The 18495-nt window shown below is 38.6% G+C and overlaps 3 protein-coding genes across 5 annotated transcripts; 2 read left to right on the top strand and 1 right to left on the bottom strand.

Moving 5' to 3' along the window:
- Positions 1-244: 244 nt before the first annotated feature.
- LOC105354267 (charged multivesicular body protein 4b) lies at positions 245-3438 on the bottom strand. Of its 3 annotated transcripts, none has more exons than XR_908925.4 (6): positions 3282-3438; positions 2630-2726; positions 2017-2125; positions 838-949; positions 599-751; positions 245-504 (listed from the first exon to the last, which is right to left on the bottom strand). XR_908925.4 is itself a non-coding variant. In XM_011476445.3 (5 exons), the coding sequence occupies exons 1-5, from the start codon at positions 3436-3438 to the stop codon at positions 666-668; spliced, it is 561 nt and encodes a 186-aa protein (XP_011474747.1). In that variant the 3' UTR covers positions 518-665. The 3 variants fall into 3 exon arrangements, 1 of the variants encoding a protein (XP_011474747.1); XR_013656474.1 differs by having other exon boundaries at positions 2630-2773; positions 3282-3422; XM_011476445.3 differs by lacking the exon at positions 245-504 and having other exon boundaries at positions 518-751.
- Positions 3439-3472: 34 nt separating this feature from the next.
- chmp1a (charged multivesicular body protein 1A) lies at positions 3473-11363 on the top strand. Its single transcript, XM_011476447.4, has 9 exons — positions 3473-3654; positions 4072-4191; positions 6135-6328; positions 7866-7885; positions 7970-8047; positions 9387-9533; positions 9682-9810; positions 9915-10108; positions 10242-11363. The coding sequence occupies exons 3-9, from the start codon at positions 6322-6324 to the stop codon at positions 10261-10263; spliced, it is 597 nt and encodes a 198-aa protein (XP_011474749.1). The 5' UTR covers positions 3473-3654; positions 4072-4191; positions 6135-6321; the 3' UTR covers positions 10264-11363.
- Positions 11364-15497: 4134 nt separating this feature from the next.
- slc10a3 (solute carrier family 10 member 3) lies at positions 15498-18188 on the top strand. The gene has a single exon (XM_004069819.5). The coding sequence runs from the start codon at positions 16197-16199 to the stop codon at positions 17610-17612; it is 1416 nt and encodes a 471-aa protein (XP_004069867.1). The 5' UTR covers positions 15498-16196; the 3' UTR covers positions 17613-18188.
- The last annotated feature ends 307 nt before the right edge of the window (positions 18189-18495 follow it).

The raw sequence follows: 18495 nt of genomic DNA on the forward strand, positions 1-18495 counted from the left end.
TTCATCACGACTGAGACCTTCCTCCACCCGTTCCAACCTGCTTGCACATCTCTCTACACCTCTTTCCTACACTTTCTGTTGTCCTGAGCCTAAAGTCCTCCACCTCTGCTCTCTGTCACCTCACCAGTCCTCTCATTTTCAGAGACTCTGAAAACCTCCAACCTCTCTAGCTGTTCCTCCACCCGCTCGCTGTCTTTGTGGTAATTTCAGCTGAAAATAAGTTAGACAAAATGATGACCCCAAATGAAAATAATTCATTTATTTTTTAAGTTAATAAATAAATTACACTCGATTTTCATTGCAGTTTATTCCAAAACCATAAATGAATAAAACATTCAGAGGATGAAACAGAGAACAAGACCCGAACCGGATCAGTGAAATAAATCGGAACCATAGAAATGTCAGTGAGACGGTTTGAGAAGGTGGAACTGCTGACCACAACAACCAGAACTGGTCCATCTGTTCAAGCGGAGCACCGAGAACTTACTGCAACTTGTAATCTAACTGTAAGACAGAACAAAAACAGAAACTTTATTTTTCTCCCTCTCATACATTTAATTTGTTGCGACTTTAGAAGACAGAACGTGAACACTTTTACACAAAGAAAAGTCGTGGTCGCTCCTTCATTTCACTCATCTCTCCTCTTCTGAACGTGTTGGGTTGGATCACAGGGAGTTGGCCCACTGTCGGAGATACTCCAAGTCCTCTTCGATGTCCTCCTCCTCCTCTTCCTCCTCCTCCTCCAGCTTGGCTTTAAGGAACAAACAAGAGAAATGATGATATCAGCGCTTCTTCTCACCTGAGTTTGGCTTCATCCAGAAGCTCAGAGGTTCTCACCGAGATGCGATGGTGATGCAGCCAGAAACTCCAGGTCCTCCTTTCTGTCCGCCTCAAACAGGTTCTCGTCCAAACTCTTCTCCAGCTTCTCCAGCTCTGCCAGGAGAAGATTCTGTAGGAAACACAGCAACCAGGATTATAAAAAACATGGATTAGAAGGTCCAAACCATATTAAAAACAGGGTAAATACAGCCTCAGATCAATGACACAATACACATACCCAAAAGATAAATGCTCAACTCTTAGTAGTCCAGGGCCTTTTAGAGCATTTTCTTTTTTTTTTTTTAGTACAATTTGCTCTAATAGTTCATCTTCAAAACTGCTTTTTGCGGCAATATTTGATATCCATCTTTTTAGTAAAACCCCAGCTTCTTTTTTTCAAAAATATTTTTCACAACAGAAATTTCATTAAATTACACAATAATTCCAAAATGAATCGAAAATTATATAAGAAATGTCCATTCCGGCAAATCCATTTAGTCATTATTTACTGCAAAAATTAAAAACATTGAGATCACACAGTTTTGTATGGTATATTACATGATCAAACATGTAATTATATAAATAATAAATACAATAATATAAATAAAAGTCAAAACAATGTGAAAAAACACCAGGCGAAGCTCCACAAAACTACAATGTCTAATCATTAAATCTAAGTGATGTCACAATTAGGTGTCATAACTCCTTCTTGTTAGTTCTAAACCAAAACTTTAAAGCTAAAACTTGTTGAAAACTTCACATTCAGCTGAACCTTTCGTGTCCGCCTCAGACACTAACTATCCTCTTCTACCCTCCCTTGAGGGGTTCCTCTGAGCTCCGTCTGCGTACCTCTTCTTTTTTGCCCCGACTGGCTTCCATTATGAGGAAGTAGAATGTGTCATTTCATCACTATATGGACAAAGGTCAAATCAAAAAAATGTTTTATTTTTTATATATTCAGTCTTAAAGTGTTGTTTTTCTCTCATTTGAGGCCAAAATGAATCTTTATGAAAGGCCTTTTGCGTCTTTGGTGGATGATTTTCAAAGTGTCTTAATCTGAAAATTCGTTTTTTTTGTATTTCAGTTCAAAGAACTGGAGTTACTTTTCTCACTTAAAAATAGGGAATTTGAGTACAAATAAAAAAGTCCAGGAATTTTCTGAAGTTCCTTTAAAACAGGAGAGCCTCCTTCACCCACCTCATCAAACTCTTCCTCATTTACAGACAAGTAGTCTGATACATCAGGAGTAGCGTCTTCTGTCTTCATGCTGTCATTTATCAGGTCATTCATTCTGTTGATGATTTCTCTGTAAACAAGATCAGTTCAGATAAAGTCAACGTAAAAATGTTCAATTATGATATATGACCCATAATAGAGTTCCTACAAGTTACATTTAGGACTTTTTAGGATCCCTATAAAACTAATTCCTTCATTTCCCAGCCATACAAAGCAGAAGGTAGAGCGACTCGGAAACATCTCCTTCTCCACTGAAGATTCTTTCTCCAAGCAGACCATTTTCATTTGTTTATGGTCAATGTTAATGCAAACGTTGGTGTTCTGAGATCATATCTTATTAGGTTGTGTACCCATTACTGAGTTCATGACTTCCTTTGTGGATTGGAAATTTTGCAAACTTAATGGTAAATCGCATTTGATATATTTTTAGGAATTTTTGAAGGTATTTATTGTGGATGACTACATCTCTGGCTGTTGGGATTTTCTACGATCCATCAGGAATCCTGTAGGACACTTTGTTCTGCATTTCCACTGGTTTAAAGAAGCTTTCGCTTGCGAACATTTCCTTCCTTACGCGTGTTCCAGAGCGGATCTCATGGTCTTGAAAGCACAGCTGAAGTGCTGCAGGTGTTTCTGGGAGCTCTTCCTTCTATTTGACGGCTGCAGAACCACTGGATCCACCGCATGGAACACAGAAAATCCAGTGAAAAGGGGATTTCTGAAGGAACGACAGGGTTATTTGCAAAACATATATACCTATTTGTCTATGTAAACTGTCAAATAAACTTATAATAAACTAATAAAGATGTTTGTTTGCTTTGCAATAAGCCATAATTTAACAAGTAAAAACTAAAAATAAATAACAAGCACATACAAATATTTGAAGTAAGCTATAAAATATTATATTTAGATTTAAAGCAATAATCTCACTGTAATTTCAATAAATGTTACTGAAAAAATTAATTAGGAACAGTATTTCCAAAATAAAAGGTGTCTACTTTATAAGTAAATTGGCTTTTTCAACTGGAATCTGAAACACTTTTACAATGTTTTCTATTAAAAAAAACCGCAATATCGTCTTTTTACTTCTATTTTCAAATTTTTTCTGGATCGTAATTTTTGCGGGTTTGCTAATATGCTAATTAGCTCGATAGCTAGCTAACTTTCCGTTGGGACATTTAAACAGTTGTTTTTTAAAAAAGAGCATTTTCTATCAAATTTCTCACCTCTTTGATTAATTCTGCGGTCTTTCTTTGCCCACCAAAGTTCCTGCTTAATGTTATTTTGTGACGGTTCTGCGTTTTTGACCAACAGCCCCTGGATTTGAGGAGAGGCCGCGGGATTCCTGACTTTTACCCCGCAGCTCGACATTATAGCGGGCATGCAGACTCCGTTCTTTAATGTATTTTTTTTTAAGAAAACACTTTCCTATTCAAACAGAAAAATTAAGTCAGTTACTATTTTGCATGTGTTTTCTTTTTAATAATGTTAGCAACAAACCTCGAAAATATATTTTATTTCTATTTAAACAAACATTTTTTTGTTTATTTTTGGATGGAAATCACATTATTACAAAGAATGAAACATCAGAATCAGCAGGTAAATATCATGTTTCAATTTCTGACTCAAATGCCTAAAACAGTTGTTGATTATTAATGTTGTTAGTAATAGTAGTATTATTGTTGTTATGGTAGCGCCTATTACGCGTGTTTCCGGTTGGCCCTCTATATTAAAAGCATAGTTTCCGTCTTTTCAAATAAAAGTTTTGTGGTACATAAAATACATGACAGTCATCTTAAAAAGAAATCGAAATGAAAACGTGGATAAAGAATCTCATTTAGTCAAGGGGACAATGTCCTGAAGTTGAGTCATGGTATCTGGACTAGTCGTCTGTCTTGAAATGTTTCACCGCTCATTCTTTTCCTCAGTCTGATGAAGCCATTGAACAAAGAATTTTATTATATTTATATTTGTTCACAGATTTGATGCTTTTTGCTTCTCTAAAAATCTGCTCAGAAAAAGGAGGAAATGGATCTTGACATGTTGGCTCCTTACATCTCCGGGGACGATGACCTTTCTCAACACTTTACCTGAGGAAAGCATCAAAGCTGTGTCTGAAAGGTCATCCAGGAAAAGGTGAGACGCTCAATGTTTGTGTTTAGAGAAACAAAGAGATCTGACAGAGAAATCAGAGGAAGTCTTAGCAAACTGGGGGGAAAAATTGTCTGCTCTTTTCTGTTTTCTTATATTTTTGCGCTACTTTCTAAGTTCACAGTTTTTGCTGAAGCTTCCCCTCAGAAATGAATTAGTTAAATTCTTGAGTAAAAACACACGTAAAAAACAGTTAGCGATTAATCGGTTCAGTATAAATTTGCTGTATTTTAGTTTCTTAGTCTCTCCAACATCTGAATATTCTGCCAATTCTGACTTTGAGGAATCAACATATAATCTTCTAAGATGTTTTCAAATTTAGATCTCTTAGTAATCTAAATAAAATTTAGTAAATATTTTATTTTCAAAGCACTTTTAAGAAACTAAGATGAAGCACAAACTGCTTTAGGGCAGAATAATCCAAAATTAGTCATCCTAAATCTCCAGAACTCAATTCAATCAGAGCCCCCTGGTTCTCCCAAAAACCCGAAAAATCTTCTCAGCATGAGGAACCTTCAAATAAGAAGAAACAAAACACATAAAGCAATAAAAAGCCCTGGAAGGTGTTAGAATAAGGGTTACAATAACAACGTTAATAATGATGTAAAGACGTTTTCATCAAACAGGTATTGTGAATATGTTTTATAACAGAATAACCAGCATGACATTATGAAATAAATCATAAAATAAAAAAAAGATCAAATAAAATATTGGTTGGCCAATTAATACATTAAAAAACTTAAAATAATCTCGTTTTTTGATAACTTTAATTTCGCTCTCCATTTTTCTAGACAGATCAAACATATTTTTAAATATTTTTATAATTATTCAGTATGGGGAACTTCTCCTGACCTTTTTCTCTTCTTATATTTTTTCTAAATTATGATTAGGATTACCATTAGTAATGTGCCATTGGAATAGAGAAAATTGAGTCATTAAAGATGAATAATATCTTGTGTTTAAAAAAACACATTTTTCTTAAACTTAATGTAATTTATGTTTGTAGATCATTCATAATCAAAATATAGAGTCAAAAGGAAAATCCACAGAAAGAAATTCTATGTTTTCCCCATCTCCCTGAAAGAAAAAGTACTTTTTACAAAAATTAGGGAAATAAAATATTTTACTGGATAATGTCTATGTATGACTTTGAATGTTAATTATTTGGTTATATCTGTAATAATGTATTTAAAGGATTGTATTCTAAAGAATTTTTCTCAAGTAAGTCCATCAATGTTTTTATACAGGATTGAATATCTTACTGAGATCTGATGAACCTGGTTTTACATTTTCTATCAATCAGGCCAAATTCCCCTGAATGAAATCATGCTTTGTGTCATATTTGGATCTTCAATTTTTATATGTAGTGCTAATAAATGTCAACTGTGTTGCATTGATTTATTTAGCAGCTCAAATTCTTTTCAAGGTACAACAATGTTGTGCTTACTTTAGAAAGTGATCAAATCTGCACCATTCTCCTTTATCATCAAATAATAAATTCAGACTTTAGCAATAAACCATTTATGCAAATATAGTTTTGTTTTTGTGAAAAATATAAGTTTTCCACACATTGCAACTGTGAGGAGAAAAGTTTTGTTTGAATAAAAGAGTGCATTTCATCATTTCTGTAATGAGTTTGATAAATCTGTGTACATTCTTTATTGCTGTGACTACAATGCTTGAAATAAATAAATCAATTAATTAAATTAAATCAGAGTCCAGCTTAACAAAACTTGGTAATGAAAACGAGCTAATGATTAAATGTACTTTAATTATTTACTAATTTGACAGGAAGCTACCTGACAGAAAATAGCAAGAAATTGAGCCCACCCATTTAACCAAATAAATGATTTGGGCTAATATTCCATAAACTGTTCGGATTCTTAATAAATCTTTACATATAATTCATTTTTCGAATATGATTACAGACTTTAACGGCAAATGCACGCTAGGTGGCGCACATAGGAAACGCACAACAACGGGCAAAAATGGGAGAGAGGCGCCGAAGAAGAAGGATTCGGGTCACGTGGTACTTCTCAAACCCGGAAGAGAGCCGCTTTTACAAAAACAAATCAGCTTTGGAAGAAGCTGACTAAACAACGTACTCTTATCGAGATGGAGGGTATGTCTCTTTTAACAGACACTTTAAAAAAAAAATCTAAACAGAAATCCATTTGTTTTTCTCCCTTTTCGGCTGTTTCCCCGTAGAAAGGTAAAGTTAGGGTTAGCATTTTAGCTTGGGCGTTAGCCTTAGCCTAGCCAATTGATGAAGGTGTAGCTGTCAAACACCTTCTTGTTGTCTACTCGGTCGTAGAGTTAGAAAAACTTTATGGTTCCATTACTGAACTAGTGTTTGGTTTAGCGTTTCGTGTTTTGGTTCTGTAACTATTTTCTTAGTTGATAATTTTAATGGTAATAGGAATATTCTCCATCAGAATTTTGATCAGCACTGACTTCCTGGCTGAACGTCTTTGATTTCAACCCTGTATCATGCATACAATTCACTTGTGAATTAAATTGGAGTTTGATTTTATTTTCCTAAACATAGAACATTTGGTCATTATAATTATTAGTTATAATGGTATGATAAGTAAATAAAAATGAATTAAAGAACATTTTAATTTTTTATGTCAAAGAATTCTTCCTTGCTTTTTCACGTGTATTGTTTTATAAAGGCTTTATGGTGGTGCAGTGGTTAGCCATTTTGCCTCACAGCAGCTGGGGGACCTGAAATAGGACACCAATGGGGGGGCTTTCTGTTTGGAGTTTGCAAGTTCTTTCCATACATGCGTGGGGTTTTTCTGGGGACTCCAAAATCATACTTCATAGGTGAATTGGTTACTCTAAATTGTCCCTAGAAGAGAATTTGAGTGTGCTTGGGTGTGATTGTGGCCGTGTGACAGACTGGTGACCTGTCCAGGGCCGCAAGTGACCCCGAAAGGGACAAAATGGATTGAGAAGATGAATGCATGACTGTTTTATAAACATATCGACAACTTACTTATACATTTTATTTCTTCAGACTGTCTAGTTTTGCCTTTTTTATTTTTACTTACCATCAATATTATTGTGTAAAATGTTAATGAGCTCTAAATAGATTTTAACCTTCAACAACACAAAACTTTCAAAACGATGGTTTTCTTGCTTGTAGTCATTTATGCTTCTCTTTGGTCTTAAAAGTTTGAAAGACAACAAATGTACTTGATTCATATTAGTTCCAGTCCCCAAAATTTACTGAGGTTTAGTAAATTTTGATTAAAAACATTTTTTTTTACAAAAATGTAGCATTCATTCATCAAATCCACAAATCATTTTTTGTTTAAGTTAGTTTCCTCTTACAGACAAAAGCTGTTAATTTTTTAATGTAGGAGATCATACATTTGAAAGTTCCACTTTTGTTTAAACTGTTTTCAATAACCAAATAAAATTGATTTTAGAATTTATGTTTGAAAAATTGAACTTTGTTTTTGTGAATCAACATTTATTTATTCTAGTTTGAAAACAAATGACAGCTCTTATAACATTTCCAAAAATAGTCTATAAGTTTAAAAATAAACAGATTTTGTATAGACATTGTTGGCTTTATCTCCAGATGCTAAAAATCTTAGTATGTCATGGGGATAACTTTGGCTTTCTTTTTATGCTCCTTCTCTCCGTAGACACACTTTTTCAATTACGGGTAAGTTCTTCACAATATGTGTCATTTACATTAGGTGGTAAATGGATAACTGGTCATTTAACACTTTTTTATTTTCTGCCTTAGTTTACATCAAAACAGCTGGAGAGACTGTCCAAGAAGGCAGAAAAAGAGTCTGAGAAGGAGCAGGCAAAGGTCAAGAAGGTGGGATATCTTAAGAGTGATGTTTACTTTTGCTGGCACCTTTCAGCACAGATGAAATGTACAGACGTCGGGGTTATTTCATCTAAGACATCACTTAGTTTGGTTATCACGCACTGGGTGTGTCTGACTGACGTCATGTCTTTTCTTATAGGCTGCCATGTTCTGTCTGTAATCCGTCTAAGTACTTAGATCAGAGGTTTTAGATATGGACACAGATAAAGGAAAAGTTTTCTGTAGGATAATTGGGAAGTTGGTAAACTAAGCAGTCGTGTACTTTTATGAAACAGTAACAAACACAGCTGCAGAAACAAAACAAAAAACTGCTGGCAGTAAATATAACAGTTTTAAAATGATTTTTAATTTCACAATTTTCTATTTAGTCAGCCAATGATCCCACATCTCATGATTGTGTTAGCAAATCATGTGGCAGTAGTAGATTATATAAACTTTCTAGTAGTAGTATTAGTAGTAATAGTAATAGTAGTATTTGCTGTTGTTTTGTGTTTTTATGTCAAAGACATGTGACCAACTGTCTCTGAGCAGCAGCTCTCTTAGTGATGTTTGACACATGTTGAATTTTCTGGCATTGCCTCTTTGTTTTTGTGTTTTCTGGTCACGTGACTCGGAGTAACACTCGCAAACCAGCAGGGGGCAGTACAACCATATGACTGAACCCTTGGGCTGAACTGAGTGTCTTGGTAGAAAACTGATCTGGCTGCTTCTTTAATGTCAAGTCATTTGAATTGTTGTGATTTCATTAGTGGGATTAATGACAGAAATAGTTTTACGTTAGTCCTGCACCCGACAAACTGAGCTATGCATCCACTTTTATGGATATTAATGAATATTATTAAACAAGACTTGTGAAGAGTAAAATAAATGTCTTGTCCAGACATTTTTTATTGTAGTTCAAAGGAGATTAAAATGGAAAATAAATATGAGGGCAAATGTGAAATTTAAGACTGCATGTTGCTGTGACCCTCTTCCTCGCTGCATTTTCAAATGGTATTTGCAATTAGCTTGTGAGACACTTTGTGCTTTAAGATGTGGAAAAAACAAACAAACAGGCCGAACAGGAAAGATCAGCTATGAAATGGAAACTGCTCTGTGGTTGAATAGAGTCACAGTGTGCTAAAATGAGGGCAATTGTTTTTTGGCTGGTTGGCTATGATGTAAATGTTTTTTCAAGCAGAGAACATTCATAGAAATAAAATAAAAAAATCCTCTCCCCAAGATGATCATTGACGACAAATCAAACCCACGGTACTAATAATTAAATAAAACAGAACTGAATCCCCCAGAAACAAATCAAATATATATAATTGTGTTTCTTTAACAGGCTCTGCAGCAGAAGAATGTGGAATGTGCCAGAGTATACGCTGAGAACGCCATTCGGAAAAAGAATGAGGGTCTTAATTGGCTGCGTATGGCATCACGAGTCGATGCAGTGGCTTCTAAGGTCCAGACTGCGGTCACTATGAAAGGAGTAAGTCACTAAATCACATGCTGCTGATGATGCAGGAAGATAACACTCAAATGTTAAAAAGTTTATTTTATTTTATTTTTTATCCATGTTTACAATCAACTTGCTGCTGATAGATTATAAACTTTTGCATACATTTTTGCACTGTCAGGTGGCCAAAAATATGGGCCAGGTCACCAAGGCCCTGGACAAAGCTCTGAACAGCATGGACCTCCAGAAAGTCTCTGCTGTCATGGACAAGTTTGAAACCCAAGTTCAGAACCTGGATGTCCACACCTCCGTGAGTGGCTGCATTCCGATCTTCCATTTGACATCACCGTTTGTCTTACAACTCCAGATCTTGAGCTTTTCAGTTTCAAACCCTATTTTCTCATCCTGGAAAAGGTCATGGAGGATTCCATGAGCTCAGCAATGACGCTAACTACACCTCAGGAGCAGGTGGATGATCTCATCCACCAAATAGCAGAAGAGGGTGGGCTGGAGGTGATGGACCAGCTCAACCAGCTGCCTGCGGGTGCCTCCTCACTAGGAGGGGAGAGCACACGGAGCCAGGACAAGGAGGACCTGCTGACTCGACGGTAAGCACCAGAATTATTTTGTCCCGTCATCAGACTAATATGAAGCTGCAGTGATCTTTTTAAAGACCCACTCCAACGATATTCGTGTTTTTGGTGTTTCTAACATGTTCTTGTTTCCACGTTTTGCCCGCAGGTTGGCGGCTCTCAGGAACTGAAGGCTGCAGGAGTCCGCTCCACGGCAGCCGCTTGGATCCGTCTGCATCTGCAGCGGTGGCAGGAATTGTGTGTGTGTTTCCACCGAACTGCTTCTAAAGGAAGACCGTTGGTGAATTGATTACCATCCTCCTCTCTACTATAAATAAATGTACACAAACGCTGCAACTAGAAACACCATCTGAGAGGGCAAGGGGCGTCTTTCTGGTTCACCCTACTCGTTTCGATCCATTCCCTCTTTCCTCTCAGTTTCATATCATTTTACTTCTGCTCGATTCTTCTAAAATCATTTGGTTATAAATGGTGTACAAAGACAAATGTTTTAATGAGGTTTTAAAAACTTGTAAGTCTCTGGATGTCACATGCTGGTGTTGGAATGTTTTCAATCACTAAAACCACCAGAATCTGCTGCATTTGTTCAATTTCCTTTATCAGATTTGATTTTTTTTTCTTAACACTGAAAACAAAAACAAGACACTTTTTCACATTTGCTATATATATTTTTTTCCGTTATGTTTATTCCGACTTGTTTTAGATTATTCTCCTGATTCCCGTTTCTCTGCTTTGAAAGCCTTATTTTGGGGATGCATGTGCTCGTGTAGATGCTTCCTCCCTCAGTGCCTGAAAGACGGCCGCACAGATGGGGAGCTCTGGTTGCAGTCATGGATACTTCTCATCTCCCCGTCTGCAGCCTGGTCACTCAAACTACACTAAAACCTCATCAAGATATCTTTTTTTAAATTCCATCCTGAGGATATCTTTAGGCGTAGATCTGGAAAAGTTGTTTTTGCAGGAGCTGTGAGTGTAGAGATCAGGTAAATTGCAGCTCATAAAGGTCGCCGCAGAATCGGAATGGTTTTATTTCAAAGGAACTACTCCGTCTTTTGGTTTTGCTTGTTGTGCATCGCCAGCTTTAAGAGGTTTCACTGTGTCGGTGACCGTTGCTGTCAGACACGGGCGTGGTCACACTACCACCCTACCGTGACCGAGAAGCTTGGAGGAAGTTTTCCTTTTATCACAGGAGAAGTTATTTATATGCGAGTTCTGCAGAGTCCAGCACTTTTGTTTTTGTATATTGTGGAAATAAAATTATGCCCTCTCACTCCATTGTGTCGTTTGACTTCATTAGAAAAAAGCAGACAAAAATGTTTCTGCTTTTCATGTTTTATTTTTGTTCATTCAGACACGATTTTACTTATTACTAAAGACTTGGTTTTACCAACTCAAAACTAGTGATATAAAAAAAAAGAATCATTTGGAAAAAAACAGATTTGATTGTTTTGGTCAAACAACCAAAAACTTTCTCTCTTTATGAACTTGACTGCTTTAGAACACGTACAAAATAAACGTGATTATTTAGGTTTCAGTATCAATCCTTTAGTGAAAAGTGTTGATCCAGCAGAGCAAAGACGAAAAACAGGTTTAAGTACAAATATTTCATTTGACATATTTGATTTAATTTGCGAAAAAGTTAAAAGTAAAATTTCTACAGAACAATTGATAAGTTTCTATTAAACTATCCAAAATTTCTTGAGAAGTAAAAATGACTTATTTTGGATAATTTATCATTTAATAAAAACTTGACTTTTCTTTAAAGTTATAAACATTCACATGTTTTACTTTGAATTTACTGAACAATTGTATTACATTCCTTCAGTTCTCAACTCACCTTCCTGTCAATTACACTTCAGTTTAAAGTTTTACCATTTGTCTTTTGAAAACCTTTTAAGTTCTTAACTACCAGCAACACAATTTCATCCTCTGTAGAAGACTTATATCTTCCAACCACTGAATAAACTCCTTTTTTGTATCTACAGAAGAGGTTTGGGGGTCCTCAGTGATGCCAAGTGTGTAGATTTGGGGCTGTGGGAATTGTAGTTTTTACTGGATTTAACATGCTTTTGTGGCATTTTTTCTGATGATATATTAAGAAAATTTACCTTAAATCAGTATTTTCGTTTTTTTGTGTTGTTTTGTTTGCCAATTGATGTAAATCAGGATCAGGCAAAACAAAAGCTGTTTGAAAGAGAGCTTATTTGTGATGTAGAAAATGCACTGAGTGCTCTGCTCCATTCTGATCCATGAATGTTTTTGTTTTCCTTGTCTGAGCTGGAATCTGCATCTTAACTGAACAGCTGGATAGCTGCTATTTTGCTCAGCATTGTTGTTGAACTGGTAAGATCTGGGGGGGTTGAGGGGCTGTAAGCTAGCAGGAGCGAGTGTAAACAGAGAGCTCTCAGCAATGGGGAGGGTAAGGGGCGATCGAGGTTGCTTCACACCAACAGTTCCGCCCAAAACTCAGAGGTGAATTTCTGCAGAAACTGTCCAAGAAAAAAATTAAAAATCATAATTTAAAGTCTTTTATTCTCTAAATCAGGGTTAATTATTTTGCCCCATCTTTTAACTGCTTGCAGCCATTCCAGTGTTTTAAAATCTGCCAGGTCACCACAGATTCACAGGGGTGACATTATCCGTTGTCGGCCCCCCCCAAGTGATGGAATAATATTGCAGAGCTGCACATGACCTAAACAGTTTTAAACTTATATTTTTAGAATGTTTTTTTTTTAATGCACTCATTTTCTTTTACTTTCTTTTACTCTTTTTATTTCACTATTTTTCTGCTGCTCATGTATTTTACTGCCCTCTTTTTAACGTTATACAGTACTGTTATTTTTAATTATTGGTTCCAATTTGCTCAGGTTTGCATTTTCTCTTTTTATGGTAAAGCACTTCTGTACCTTGATGGCGTCAGGAATTACTTTATAAATAAAGCATAATTCATATTTACTGTATTTTAAATACTTAGGCTCATCCATGTAATGAAGGTGTCACATGGACACTTTAAGAGTTTGTTGTGGAGTTTCTAAAAGACACAAAAAATGCTGCTTTACTTTTTTTAAAATGATGACTTTTCCATTTTTCTTTCACTCACTCTGATCTCCCATAAGTGGCTCCTATAATTTTGTTAGATGGAAGCAAGAAGATGCTTTAATCTCTCTCCAACCCGGTTACCGTGGTAACTCCAGGAATATTATGCAAATCAAATCCTTAATTAATCCCAAACTGCATCTGTGGTCCTACTGAACCGCCTCCACCAGCAGGACGTGTTCATAGTGTTCATAGTGTTCAGCAGGATAACTTATGTGTCCATCTTTTTTCTGTTTTTTTTTTTTTTTCACACATCGGGATAGTGTTTCTTGGATTAGTCATCAAAGGTGCTTATGAGTTCATCTGCAACACGGAGCTGAAAATAACATTTGGTTTTTGAATATTCATGAGGTGTGCTGATGCGGGCTGCTGTGCTCTCTGAGTAAACAGATGAGGCTGCATCCCAAACCTTCCAACGAATCTGTTGTGTATTTACTTCTCTGTCTCCTCTGCAGCATGCGGTAAATTATCCTGCGATGGATGAAAAACTAACATGTTTGTGGAGGGAAGCATTTAGGAAGTGCGCTGGCCCTGGTGTCTTTACAACAAACTCCCTGCGTCTTCATGAAATGTCAGAGTGGAGGCTGGATAATACACAAACAGCAGGTTGTCATGCGTGAACGGAGTGTTTTTCACTGAGGACTCCCCCGCCTTTTCTTTTTCTGGAAGCCCAGACTTAGCCGAGCTGACAGAAGGAGGACACGCAATTCATGAAAAGGCAACAGATGATGAGCCACTGTCCTACAAGGGATTTTTTTTATTTTTTTTAACCACAGCCAGAGACAAGCCTTCACTGACCTCACTGACTCAGGCACATCTGAGGAGCACAGCTGTTATGAAATAAAAAAAATGGAAGTGTCTCCCAACAGGAGCCCTAAAAATAGGCTGTGACAGCTTAGCTGATGGAATGGAGTTCCCCTTCCCTGCTGCTGTCTTCAGTATCGGGTTCTCTATTTGTGTGGGACAAAGGGTTTGTAATAGGAGAGTGTTGTTTTGTCCTAGTGGACTAAATGGATCCGTGTCACAAGACAGGACAGTAATTACCGATCAGAACACGGAAACTATCGGATCGAGTGGGCGGTGGAGAGGAACATTCCACTTTCTCTCTCTGGAAGCTTTAAATGAAAACATGGGGGGATGTGACGACTGTGTCACTGCAAATCATTCACAGATTTTTTTAAATTCTTAATATGTATGACTATTACATTTCTTAGATTTCTTATAGTTAATGGGATAAAAAGAAATATGGTGTTTTTTGAAATTACAAATCAACTTAATTTCTGCAGATCATTCCCATAATATTGCAAAAAGGACTGAAAAAAGGAAACATTTGAATTTCTTAATCCTAATTAAAGGGGATGTAATAAAAGCAATTTATTTAACTGTTTTATTTTTAATAGATTCAGAATTTCAGAATCAGAATTTTTTTATTACCATTGAATGTACAACAAAAAAAGCTTGGTGTTTAAAAGAATGCATATATGTCAGGATTAGATTTAAAAAAAATCATTCTAAATGTAAAATATAGGGGAAAAAACATTTAAAATATATAAATCTAACATACATCATAGGATAATAGTAGACTGTGTTGGTAGCATAGCAGGTTATCACAAGGGTTTTAGACCCTTAGTTTTTTCTATTGATTCTTTCTTGCATTTTTATGTTAAATAATAAACATTTGTATATTTGTCAATTGTGATAGCTACAATTATTTAGGGACTATGCTTTGGAACTTTTCAAACAAAAAAGTAAATCCCCCATTTTTTTTAAAGTGTTGATATTTTGAAAATAAAATTGTTTTTGTATTTTCCCTTTAACCTGTTTTGCAAGTTATTTATAGTCAGTCCACATTGGCTGATGGACTCACACAACCTTCATAGTTGGTATATTTAATCAGATTCTTTCGATTTTCCACTGTGCACGGGATGCGCGCGCGCGCTCTGGTGTTTATATGTCACGGGTAATCCCTGGCTGCCCCCCCAAGTGGGTACAAATCACGGTGTTCCCTGTGCCATGTGACCTCCTCTGCTCATGTCTGACGGAGGAGGGCGGCTGACGCGATGGACCGATCCGATTGGATTAATGCGAAGCTTCGTCAAAGTTGCCAAGGTTACCAAAGGCGGACAGGAAGTAGCGGGGTTTCCCTTTAAAAAATAAGTGCCAGTTGTATTAACACTATGCCAACAAAATAATTATTTTTTGTTTAGTGTGTGAAAATGAAGGTAATTTGACTCAACAAGTAGCGATGTATATATTAACGTTTCTTTGTGGTGCCCAAGCTATTTATTTTTTTCTTTAGAACTTGTTTTTCGTTTTCTTTTTTTGACTGACAGATGGATTAGTTAAGGAAACTCTTTTTACTTTGTGCCACCAAATTGCCTATTTAGGATATTTACATCAAATTACATGTGTGTTCATCTATGGTTGGAATCAGTCACTACTCCAGTTGGTTAAAATATATGTGGCGCTTAGACGGACTTCTGATGGGAAATGATCACATCTTTAAATTGTTTCGAAATAGAAAGAGCTTTTATTTTGGCGTATCGCTACCGGAAGACACCCTTTTGTTTTTCCACCAGCTTCACCCTGAACGTTTCCGAGCATCAAACCACCGACAAGGCAGGGAAAAGTGCTCTCAGTTTCCATTTACCGGAAATGTGTTGATCCTGGAAGACGATGCGAGGCTGTTTTATGGTGACCTTTGGACCTCCGAGACCAAAAGGCGGGAGACCTGTGTGAGTGAGCCTTCCGGAACCGCCGCCGCGGAGCTGAGCTCCGACGCGACAGGGCGGGGTGATGCTGAGGTTCCGGTATAAAGACGGTGAGAAAATGGAAACCAGAAGAGACCCGGGGCCGGCAGACGACGCAGAGCGCGCATGTGGAAGAGAGTAGAATGAGAAGTTGAGCGAGCTGGTGTCGCAGGGCGGCCGTAACCGTCAGGAGAGGCCGGCGGCTGAGCGAAGCGGGTGTCTTTGCGGCGCGCCTCCGCCCCCTGTCCGTCAAAACAATGAGGAAGCTCCTCTCATTTTGTTGTCTTTTCCTGATTACCGGCGGAGCGAGCTGGGCGAAGGCCGGCGAAAACCTGACGGCGACCGTGGACAGCAGCACCAACCTGACGACCGACAGCAGCAGCAGCAGGTTCCTCCGAATCGGGGACGGATCGTTGCGGGAATTTGAGTTTCCGGAGAACTCGGACGGGGTGATCGTGATCTCCAGCCGGTTTCGGAGCTCCGACAGGAAAGACCGCCGGAGAGAGACGGTGAGCGTCCGCTCTCTGGACCCGGAGGTCCTCTCCATTGTGAACGTGACGAACAGCAGCCTGAGCCACGCGGGTCCTTTCAGGAGCTTCGTCATCAACATCCGCTCCGGGTTCCCAGGCCGGGCTCAGCTGCAGATCCAGCTGCTGGACCTGGACCAGGACCGGGACTCTATGCCGGTTTTGGTTGAAGAGAGGACAGACTACTCCATCAGAGTGGCGCCTGACAATGACCCGGCCACCCGGCTCATCCAGTCGGGGGGCTTGTCCCATTTCACGGAGAACCCTGTGTTGTTCGCCTTGCTGCCTCTCATTTTCGTCAACAAGTGTGCCTTCGGGTGCAAGGTGGAGGTGGAGGTGCTGAGGGGTTTGCTGAGGAGCCCCGTACCACTGCTTCTGGGTGTGGTGGGTCAGTTCCTGGTGATGCCATTCTATGCCTACTGCGTGTCCCGGTTGATCTCCTTGCCCACGGCGCTCTCCCTGGGCCTGGTCATCACCTGCTCTGCCCCGGGTGGTGGAGGCGGTTACCTGTACAGCCTGCTGCTTGGAGGGGACGTCACCTTGGCCATCTCCATGACGCTGGTCTCCACCTTGGTGGCCACTGCAGCCATGCCTCTGTCGTCTGCCCTGTACGGCCGGCTGCTGGGCGTGCACGCCGCCCTGCACGTGCCATTTGTGAAGATCCTGGGCACGCTCCTGTTTATCGCCATCCCCATCTCACTGGGCATGCTGATCAAGCTGCGCTTGCCCGGCCTCACCCGCGTCCTGCTGGTGCTCATACGACCCTTCAGCATTGTGCTCATGATAGGCGGCATCTTTATGGCCTACCAGATGGGCGCGTCCATCCTGGCCAACGTCAGTCCCGAGATCGTGGTGGTTGGGGTGACGGTGCCTTTGCTGGGCCTGGCGGTTGGAGCCGTCCTGGCTAAGCTGGCAGGCCTGCCATTGCCGCAAAAGAAGACCGTTAGCATCGAGGTGGGCGTCCAGAACAGCTTGCTGGCCCTCGCCGTCATGCAGCTGTCTTTCCGGAGGGTGGAGGCAGACTTCGCATCCCAGGCACCCTTCATCGTGGCCCTCAGCAGCACTTCGGAGATGCTGCTCATGGTCCTGGGAAACTTCATCCACCGGCGGTTGTGTGGCTCGGCCGTCCTCAGGAGTGACGCCTGATTGTAGCTGCAGGTTTGCAGTTTTGTTCTGAACTTTTGTGAAGAATGAATCCTGTGGAAATCTGGTTTCCCGGAGTTCTGGCTGCAAGACGCTCGACCAATCCTATCCACTCATCACTGTTGTTGTACACAAGCTGGTGAATGGACTGTTTGTGGTTATTTTGTTGTTGGATTATTATTATTTTTTCATGATGACCAAAGGCCTTCTACCCTCTTTGAGACCTTTTTGTGTTGATTTTACATTACGTACTTTTTCAGATCAGATTATACTGTGAGATACTTTGATGTAAATATTCATAAAAAGAGAAAAACCTATCAAAGATGAGATATTTTTATACCAGATTACTTTTTTGTAATCGGAAATCAAAGACATATTTGTATCATGTTTACAAGAGGTCCACATGTCGCAGTCTGGAGGGAATTTTATTGGCGGACGTGCAGAAATTTTGTCAATCTAAAGGAATGCGATTCAAATGTTGGTTTTAAAAATGTTTTTCAGTGATTGTGTGTCCTGGATCTTAAGATCCTTGTACTTGAATATTTGCAAAGGAAAAAAAAATAAAAAAAGTACATTCAATCCTTCGTCATGTTGTTTTTTCTGTGGTATGTTTGTTAAGGGACTCGCCAGAGTTTGACATTTACTCAAAGCTAAAACCGAGTTGGATTTGTTGGAACCTTCTTCCCGGTACAGATGGAGGATGCTTTTATTTTGACACACCGATGATAAAACAAACGGCTTTGTGTTGCATGGTGTGACAGGGCTTTAAAAAATAGATTTTAATAAAATTAAAATAAAGTTTCTCCAGGTCTCAGGAGACTTGTGCAGGAAAACCACACGCGTCTTCAGTCCAATTGTGTTGCTTTTCCTAAGCATTTGTGAGGAA

The sequence above is a fragment of the Oryzias latipes genome, chromosome 6 (assembly GCF_053564925.1).
Source record: "Oryzias latipes strain Hd-rR chromosome 6, Olatipes_Hd-rR_3.1".
In the NCBI taxonomy this organism is placed as follows: Eukaryota; Metazoa; Chordata; class Actinopteri; order Beloniformes; family Adrianichthyidae; genus Oryzias; species Oryzias latipes.